A 10,000-nucleotide genomic window follows, 5' to 3' on the forward strand; every position below is an offset into this window, starting at 1 on the left:
TCTCTCTCTCTGTGTGCGCCCCAGGCGGAGGCCCGTCTGCTAGAGGAGCAGAGGCGTGTGCAGGTGTACCTGCATGAGAGCACGCAGGACGAGCTGGCCAGGAAGTGTGAGCTGGTGCTGATAGAGAAACACCTGGACATCTTCCACACAGAGTTCCAGAACCTGCTGGACGCTGACAAGAACGAAGGTGAGGAGGGGAGTCACCTGACCAGGGTGGGGGGGATGGAGGGAGAGAGAAAGAGAGAGAAAAAGAGTGGGAGGGAGAGAGGAATGAGAGAGAAGGGAGGAAGAGAGGGATGAGGGGGGGAGGGAGAGAGAGGGGGGAGGGAAAGAGAGAGAGAGACAGAGAGTCTCTGTCACCTGACAGGGCAGTCACCTGACCAGGACAGTCACCTGACAGGACAGTCACCTGACCAGGGGAGTCACATGACAGGAGAGTCACATGACCAGGAGAGTCACATGACCAGGGGAGTCACACGACCAGGGCAGTCACATGACCAGGAGAGTCACCTGACCAGGGGAGTCACATGACAGGAGAGTCACATGACCAGGGCAGTCACCTGACCAGGAGAGTCACATGACCAGGGGAGTCACATGACCAGGGGAGTCACCTGACAGGGCAATCACCTGACAGGACAGTCACCTGACAGGACAGTCACCTGACCAGGGCAGTCACCTGACAGGACAGTCACCTGACCAGGGGAGTCACCTGACCAGGGCAGTCACTTCATGCTTCTTCTTGTTCTGGTGCATGCTTGCTTCTGACACCGATTAATGCCACCTGTCTCTCTCTCTCTCTCTCCTCTCTTTCCCCTTGCCCTCTCCCCTCTCTTTCCATGCCCCCTCTCTCCCTCTCCCTCTCTCTGTCTCTTTCTCTGTCTCTTTCTCTGTCTCTCTCTCTGTCTCTGTCTCTCTCTCTCTGTCCCTTCTCTCTTTCCCTCCCCCCTCTCTCTCCCTCCCACTCTTTTTCTCTCTCTCTCTACCTATCTCTCCCTCCCTCCCCCCCTCCCTCCCTCTAGACCTGGGTCGTATGTACAACCTGGTGTCTCGTATCCCGGACGGCCTCGGGGAGCTGAAGAAGCTTCTGGAGACTCACATCTTCACCCAGGGCCTGGCTGCTATAGAGAAGTGTGGGGAGGCCGCCCTCAACGTAAGTTCACCCAGGGCTGCTATAGAGAAGTGTGGGGAGGCCGCCCTCAACGTAAGTTCACCCAGGGCTGCTATAGAGAAGTGTGGGGAGGCCGCCCTCAACGTAAGTTCACCCAGGGCCTGGCTGCTATTGGGTTGTTAAGTCTGACGTCACGCGTGGCGTTTAGCAATTTCCGGGTCCAAATAAAAGATTCTCCGCACCAGAGTACCAGTGTACTACACCGGTAGAATGACAGTTCAATCGTTTTTTAGACTGGGATCTATTCATACAACAAGGGACACAGCACTTTCCCGTTTCCCCCATATTGTCAGCGTCTTTGAGCCTCGGAAAAAAATTATATAATGAATTATTATTATTACTGCGGCATTTCGAAGACAGCGCCTCAGCCAACGTTGGACCCGGAAACACGTCACGACTTAACAACCGAATAGAGAAGTGTGATGGGGCCTAGCTCACCCAGGGCCTGGCTGCTATAGAGAAGTGTGATGGGGCCTAGCTCAATGTAAGACTCACACAGGACACCCTGGCCTTCACTCTGTTAATACTAGTATTATTAGTGTGCTTGCTGTGGTTGTTTTTACGCCCCTGTGCTTCACTCTCTCAGTCCTGTCAAAGGTTCCACAGTTCCGGTTCCTTCCATACAGCCCATCTCCTGTTGTCCGTTCTACATTTTTTTCAATTAAATTTTGCCATTTAGCAGACGCTTTTTAATCCAAAGCGACTTACAATTACGAATTACAGGGACATTCCCCCTGGAGTAACTGAGGGCTAAGTGCCTTACTCAAGGGCACACTAGTAGTGGTGTGGTTTCAGGCGGGATTTAAACTCACAACCTTCCGATCTCACTATCCACTAGACCACCACTACCCCTTCAAGTGTTCTTAAAGCGTTCTTAAAGTGTGTGAGCTAGACACGTTCGTTTCAGTGAAACGTGAACGTCCAAATAGTGAAAATACCATCGCTCATCCGTTATCAAACTTTGCCGAGTTTTGCAAACTGTGCTTGAACTGAAGAGTAACAGTAGAGTGGAAAATAACAGCATCCGCACACTCAAACACTGTGCAAAAAAAAGTTGTTTATTGCGAGCTGCTTTCAGTCAGTGAAACATGAATGTGACATTGGGTGAAAAGATACTGTGGTTATGCTGTCTTTATGGTCTTGGTCATCGGGATCATCTGAGATGTCACCTGACACCTGACACCTGACCCCTGTCCCTCTCTGTCTCCTCCTCAGGACCCCAAAATGTACGTCCAGACCATCCTAGACGTCCACAAGAAGTACAACGAGAAGTACAACGCCTTAGTCATGTCTGCCTTCAACAACGACGCAGGCTTCGTAGCTGCGCTGGACAAGGTAGGGGAGGCTGGGGGAGGCCGGGGGAGGCTGGGGGAGGCTGGGGGAGGTAGAAATCGGAGGTCAGGGCTCATTGTAATGCATGGAACAGAATGAGGAATGCTATCAAACACGTGTAGATTTAGTCAGTTTAGCTGCGAGAGTAAGGGGTGTTAATACCATTTTTTTCTCCTCCCCGCTCCCCCCCCCCCTCCTCCTCCCCCCCTCCTCCTCCCCCTCCTCCCCCCCCCCCCCCAGGCCTGTGGGCGTTTCATCAACAACAACGCGGTGACTAAGATGGTGCAGTCGTCCAGTAAATCACCTGAGCTGCTGGCACGATACTGTGACTCTCTGCTCAAGAAGAGGTGTGTGTGTGTGTGTGTGTGTGTGTGTGTGTGTGTGTGTGTGTGTGTGTGTGTGTGTAGAGTGTGTAGAGTGTGTGTGTGTGTGTGTGTGTGTGTGTGTGTGTGTGTGTGTGTGTGGTCTTCCTAGATATAACACACAACAGGAGGTCGTGGGGTTTGATCTGATGTTGTGTTGATGTTTTTCTGTCCAGTTCTAAGAACCCAGAGGAGGCGGAGCTTGAGGACACACTGAACCAAGTGGTGAGCATAGATGTCAATCACAACCCTAACCCTAACCAGACCCTAACCCTAACCAGACCCTAACCCTAACCAGACAATATAATATAACTGACTCTTAACTACTATAACTGACTCTTAACTGCTATAACTAACTCTTAACTACTATAACTGACTCTTAACTACTATAACTGACTCTTAACTACTATAACTGACTCTTAACTACTATAACTGACTCTTAACTGCTATAACTGACTCTTAACTACTATAACTAACTCTTAACTACTATAACTGACTCTTAACTGCTATAACTAACTCTTAACTACTATAACTGACTCTTAACTACTATAACTGACTCTTAACTACTATAACTGACTCTTAACTACTATAACTAACTCTTAACTACTATAACTGACTCTTAACTACTATAACTGACTCTTAACTACTATAACTGACTCTTAACTGCTATAACTGACTCTTAACTACTATAACTGACTCTTAACTACTATAACTGACTCTTAACTACTATAACTGACTCTTAACTGCTATAACTGACTCTTAACTACTATAACTGACTCTTAACTACTCAGGGGTAGTGGTGGTCTAGTGGATAGTGAGTTGGACTTGTGATCGGAAGGTTGTGAGTTCAAATCCCGCCTGAAACCACACCACTACTAGTGTGCCCTTGAGTAAGGCACTTAGCCCTCAGTTACTCCAGGGGGAATGTCCCTGTAATTCGTAATTGTATTGTCGCTTTGGATTAAAAGCGTCTGCTAAATGGCAAAATTATTAATTATTAACTACTATAACTAACTCTTAACTACTATAACTGACTCTTAACTACTATAACTACCTCTGTCCTGTCTCAGATGGTGGTGTTCAAGTACATCGAGGACAAGGACGTGTTCCAGAAGTTCTATGCTAAGATGCTAGCCAAGCGGCTGGTCCACCAGAACAGCGCCAGCGTCGACGCGGAGGCCAGCATGATCTCCAAACTGAAGGTGTCTACTGTCCTCCAATCAGGGGCGGAGGGGCTTACTGTCCTCCAATCAGGGGGGAGGGGCTTACTGTCCTCCAATCAGGGGGGAGGGGCTTACTGTCCTCCAATCAGGGGGGGAGGGGCTTACTGTCCTCCAATCAGGGGGGGAGGGGCTTACTGTCCTCCAATCAGGGGGGGGAGGGGCTTACTGTCCTCCAATCAGGGGGGGAGGGGGTTACTGTCCTCCAATCAGGGGGGGGAGGGGCTTACTGTCCTCCAATCAGGGGGGGAGGGGCTTACTGTCCTCCAATCAGGGTGGGAGGGGCTTACTACTACTAATAATAATAATAATAAATTTTATTTATAAAAGCACTTTACATAGGAAATCTCAGAGTGCTACAATTAAACACAGGAAGATAAAGCAATAAACATTTTCAATTAAAAGGCAAAAAAAAGGCTCTATTAAAAAGGTGGGTTTTAAGGCCTCGTTTAAAAGCATCCACAGACTGTGGTGCCCTTAGGTGGTCAGAGAGAGCATTCCACAGCCTGGGAGCAGCCGAGCAGAAGGCTTACTGTCCTCCAATCAGGGGGGGGAGGGGCTTACTGTCCTCCAATCAGGGGAGGGAGGGGCTTACTGTCTTCCAATCAGGGGAGGGAGGGGCTTACTGTCCTCCAATCAGGGTAGGGAGGGGTGGGGGGAGGGTTACTGTCCTCCAATCAGGGGAGAGGGGGGGCGGGGGAAACTGTCACGTCCTCCAATCAGGGGAGGGTTGAGGCGGGGACTAGAAATGATGCAAGCAACGCTATTGGATAGAATAATAAAACAATCTGACCATCTCCCGCTCTGCCAACAGCAAGCGTGCGGGTTCGAGTACACGTCCAAACTCCAGCGCATGTTCCAGGACATCGGCGTCAGCAAAGACCTCAACGAACAGTTCAAGAAGCACCTCACCAACTCTGAGCCTCTAGACTGTGAGTAGCTAGCTAGTTAGTTAGTTGGGTTAGGACACCTCACCCACTGAGTCTCTAGACTGTGAGTAGCTAGGGAGTTAGTTAGTTTAGAGTGACTGAGAGTAGGTAGTTTAGACTGAGTAGTTAAGGAGTTGGGTTAGTTTAGACTATGAGTAGGTAGTGAGTTAGTTAGTTTAGACTGAGTAGCTAGTTAGTTAGTGAGTGGTTAGTTAGTTAGTGAGTGGTTAGTTAGTTAGTGAGTAGTTAGTTAATGAGTGGTTAGTGAGTGGTTAGTTAGTTAGTGAGTGGTTAGTTAGTGAGTGGTTAGTTAGTGAGTGGTTAGTTAGTTAGTGAGTGGTTGGTTAGTTAGTGAGTGGTTAGTTAGTTAGTTAGTGAGTGGTTAGTTAGTTAGTGAGTGGTTAGTTAGTGAGTGGTTGGTTAGTTAGTGAGTGGTTAGTTAGTTAGTGAGTGGTTAGTTAGTTAGTGAGTGGTTGGTTAGTTAGTGAGTGGTTAGTTAGTTAGTGAGTGGTTGGTTAGTTAGTGAGTGGTTGGTTAGTTAGTGAGTGGTTAGTTAGTTAGTGAGTGGTTAGTTAGTGGGGCTGGTGTTCCCCAACCTAACTGCCGACGAAGCATTGTATCTCTGGAACTCAAACGACTCTCTCTCCTTCTTTCTGTCTCTCCCTCCCTCCCTCCCCCTCCTCCCTTCCTCCCCCTCCTCCCTCCCTCTCCCTCCCTCCCCCTCCTCCCTCCCCCCCCTCCTCCCTCCCCCCCTCCCAGTGGACTTCAGTATCCAGGTGCTCAGTTCTGGTTCCTGGCCATTCCAGCAGTCCTGCACCTTCGCCCTGCCCTCTGAGGTACACACACACTCTCACACAGACACACACACACACACACACACACACACACACTCACACAGACACACACACACTCACACAGACACACACACTCACACAGACACACACACTCACACAGACACACACACATACACACATCTTCCCTCTGAGGCAGCGGTCGGGAACCTATGGCTCGCGAGCCATATATGGCTCTTCCGGTGACGGCATATGGCTCCCAGACAATTGGGTTGAAAAGTAAAAAAATAATAATACTTGTGATATTGCGTAATAATACTGTGTCATTTTAAAGTAAACAGAAATTAGTTTTGAAGTTAAATTTCACGGGACTGTTCACGGGACCCGTGACCCGTGGGTCGGGTCGGGAACCAATGTCTCGTGAGAGTGTCAGAGGTTGTTGTAAAGGTGAATAAATAAAAAACTATTTGATCAGATAGTGAACTAGCTTATACGCTTCAACCCTTAGTAACGAGAAAGATGGCAAAAAGAAAAAAAGACGATGATTACCGTGCATTCCAGGCTGCGTGGACAGAGAAATTTGCATTTGTGGAGATCGCAGGATCTGCGGTATGTCTAATATGCAATGATAAAATTGCATCGATGAAACGGTCAAATATAAAGCGGCACTTCGATACGCATCATGCTTCATTTGCATCGAAATATCCAGCGGGGGACAGCAGGAAAAAGGCATGCGAGGAGCTACAGCGGAGAGTGCAGACGAGTCAACAGCAACTGCGTGGGTGGACCAAGCAAGGTGACGGAAATTCCGCTAGCTTTGCGGGTGCTTTGGCAATAGTCAGGAATAGAAAGCCATTCACAGATGGCGAGTATGCCAAAACATTCATGCTTGATGTGGCCAATGAACTGTTTGATGACTTCCCAAATAAAGACAAGATAATCAAACGAATAAAAGACATGCCTCTGTCAGCAAGAACTGTTCACGATCGTAGCATCATGATGGCAAATCAAGTTGAGGAAACACAAATTAAGGACATAAACGCCGGGACATACTTTTCTCTCGCGTTAGATGAGTCAATAGATGTTAGCCATCTATCTCAGTTCAGTATATTTGCCAGGTATGCTGCAGGTGACACACTGCGTGAGGAAAGCTTGGCTGTTTTGCAAATGAAAGGGACAACCAGAGGAGAGGATTTATTCACGTCTTTCATGGAGTTTGCTAAAGAAAAAAAACTGCCGATGGATAAACTTATTTCTGTCTGTACTGATGGTGCACCATCGTGTATGTTGGGGAAGAACAAAGGATTTGTAGCGCTTCTCCGTGAACATGAAAAGAGAGCCATCCTATGTTTTCATTGCATCCTGCACCAGGAGGCGCTTTGCGCTCAGACGTGTGGCCAGGAGCTAGGTGAGGTGATGTCGCTGGTCATTCGAGTGGTCAACTTCATTGTTGCCCGAGCTTTAAATGATCGCCAGTTTAAAGCTCTGTTAGAAGAAGTTGGGAATCATTATCCCAGTCTGCTTTTACACAGCAACGTGCGTTGGTTGTCAAGGGGAAACAGAACGATGCAAATACAACACAAAATGTATGGACAGTGTGTACGCCGATAATATGCAAGGAATTTTTCCTGGATACATGGTGTACAGGTTTTTGCCCTTGCTTGCTTGCTTTGTGCCGGTGGTCCTGGCCTCCCCTGGGGGACCGCTGGGTACTGGTAAGCAAACTGGCTAGTAGTCGCTCTATTGGTAGAGGGCTGCAAGGGAATTTTTCCTGGCTACATAGTATACAGGTTTTTTTTTTTACTTTTGCCTGCTCGCGGCTCTGTCAGTATTGATTGATTGATTGACTGATTGACTGAACATTTTCATTGTGTGAAGCGCATTGAGTTGCATCTTGTAAGAAATGCGCTATACAAATAAAATTTGATTTGATTTGATTTGATTTGAAAGGTGCTCAGCCGTTTTGCAGCTTGCCTGAGTGAAATCCGGACTTTTCTTCAAATGAAAGGCGTCAAGCATCCTGAGCTAGACAACACTGACTGGCTCCTGCAGTTTCACTATCTCGTGGACATAACAGGCCATCTGAACCAGCTCAATGTGAAAATGCAAGGTATTGGAAATACAATCTCATCCCTTCAACAAGCAGTGTTTGCATTTGAAAGCAAGCTGGAAGTCTTTCTCAGGGACATTGAAACAGGTCGTCTTCTGCACTTTGTAACACTGCAACAATTTAGAGATGCATGCTTAGCAAGTGACTCCACTCAACATCTGGATCTCCAGCAGCTAGCTGGCTTTACGTCCAATCTCCTGCAGTCATTCAAAGCACGTTTTGGAGAATTTCGTGCGCGCACTGGTCTTTTCAAGTTCATCACTCATCCACATGAGTGTGCAGTGGACAAAATCGACCTGACATGCATCCCTGGGGTCTCTATGGGAGACTTTGAGCTGGAAGTTGCTGACCTGAAGGCATCAGACATGTGGATGAGTAAGTTCAAGACACTTAATGGAGAGTTGGAAAGTCTTGCGCGACAGCGAGCAGAGCTGGCGAGGGAACACAAGTGGACAGAAATGAAAAAACTTCAACCTGAAGACCAGCTGATTCTGAAAACTTGGAATGAGCTTCCTGTGACATACCACACAATGCAGCGTGTTAGTATTGCCGTATTGACCATGTTTGGCTCTACATAATATGTATTATGTATGTGAGCAGTCATTCTCGCATATGAGGAAAATTAAGACCAACCTACGCTCACGTTTAACTGATGGAAGCCTCAACGCCTGCATGAAGCTCAACCTCACCACGTATGAACCAGACTACAAGGACATCAGCAAAACCATGCAGCACCAGAAATCGCATTAAAAGTAAGACATATTTAATTTATTATATGTTAAAAATACTATATGGCTCTCAATGAAATACTGTGGGGAACATGGCGCGTTCTGGCCTGCAGAGGGAGCTAGACTGCCATTGGAGGGGAATGATGGGCTGATTACGGACAGGTGTCAGTGATCAGACTCATTGTTCCACTGGTCTATTTAACCTGTGTGTGTTTGTTCCCTCGAGAGAGGAGGAGGGCAGGAAGTACCTGCCGCACGGAGACACTGAAAGACCGAGAGAGAGAGAGCCGCGGCGAGGACGCACGAGACCCCGAAAGGGGGTGAGGTGCAGGGAGCCGGGCGGACGGAGCGGGTCCCGAAAGGGAGGACTAGCGGGGCGAGAGCGAGGGCTCTGCCAGGAGCAGAATAGCGGGGCGAGAGCGAGGGCTCTGCCAGCAGCGGACGGAGCGGGTCCCGAAAGGGAGGACTAGCGGGGCGAGAGCGAGGGCTCTGCCAGGAGCGGAATAGCGGGGCGAGAGCGAGGGCTCTGCCAGCAGCGGACGGAGCGGGTCCCGAAAGGGAGGACTAGCGGGGCGAGAGCGAGGGCTCTGCCAGGAGCGGAATAGCGGGGCGAGAGCGAGGGCTCTGCCAGCAGCGGACGGAGCGGGTCCCGAAAGGGAGAACAGCGGGGGGGGAAAAGACTCGCTCAGCACGTCAGTGACGGTGCTGAGCTGTGCTGGACTAAATAAACATATATTCTGTACCATTCCTCTGTGTCGACCTCCCTCTGTGCCTAGAGACTGCTACAAATACATTTAGAAATATTTGGCTTTTATGGCTCTCCCAGTCAAAAAGGTTCCCGACCCCTGCTCTGAGGTAACACACACACACCAATCCACCATAAGGTCCATAAGGGCTGATCCCCCCCTGACATTCCTCTATGATTCTCTTTCATTACCCACTTCCCTCTGAGGTAATACAGAATAGTTGATGGACTCTCCCCTCCCCTCCCCTCCTCTCCCCTCCCCTCCCCTCCCCCCCCTCCCCAGTTGGAGAGGAGCTACCAACGGTTCACAGCCTTCTACGCCAGCAGGCACAGTGGCAGGAAGCTCACCTGGCTGTACCACCTGTCTAAAGGAGAGCTGGTCACCAACTGCTTCAAGAACAGATACACCCTGCAGGTAGGGAGGTGTTATTACAGGTGTTATTACAGCTGTTATTACAGCCGCTACACAAACAGTATGAAGGCTCTCCCTCTGATTGGACAAAGGGAGAATTGTGTCTCTTCATTTCTTCATGAAAAGTGACATGTTAGAAAGTGTGTGTGTCACCTTGTGATGACCTGGTGTGACCCCCCCCCCCCCCCAGGCGTCAACCTTCC

General features: G+C 48.9%; 1 protein-coding gene across 1 annotated transcript in view; it reads left to right on the forward strand.

Annotated features, from left to right (window-relative positions):
• The window catches only part of LOC308165417 (cullin-1-like), a gene marked incomplete at both ends in the record, with an annotated part of 27,409 nt that overhangs the window by 6,799 nt on the left and 10,610 nt on the right, over positions 1 to 10,000 (forward strand). The window contains 10 exons of the mRNA XM_080539573.1: positions 25 to 187; positions 1,020 to 1,150; positions 2,384 to 2,503; positions 2,741 to 2,847; positions 3,039 to 3,087; positions 3,933 to 4,064; positions 4,897 to 5,014; positions 5,771 to 5,847; positions 9,669 to 9,800; positions 9,988 to 10,000. The exon at positions 9,988 to 10,000 is cut by the window's right edge and continues 80 nt beyond it. Coding sequence (XP_080395699.1) covers positions 25 to 187; positions 1,020 to 1,150; positions 2,384 to 2,503; positions 2,741 to 2,847; positions 3,039 to 3,087; positions 3,933 to 4,064; positions 4,897 to 5,014; positions 5,771 to 5,847; positions 9,669 to 9,800; positions 9,988 to 10,000 — 1,042 coding nt within the window. The remainder of the gene's footprint in view (positions 1 to 24; positions 188 to 1,019; positions 1,151 to 2,383; positions 2,504 to 2,740; positions 2,848 to 3,038; positions 3,088 to 3,932; positions 4,065 to 4,896; positions 5,015 to 5,770; positions 5,848 to 9,668; positions 9,801 to 9,987) is intronic.

The sequence above is a fragment of the Nansenia antarctica genome, assembly GCF_963989245.1.
Source record: "Nansenia antarctica genome assembly, chromosome: 9".
Lineage (NCBI taxonomy): Eukaryota > Metazoa > Chordata > Actinopteri > Argentiniformes > Microstomatidae > Nansenia > Nansenia antarctica.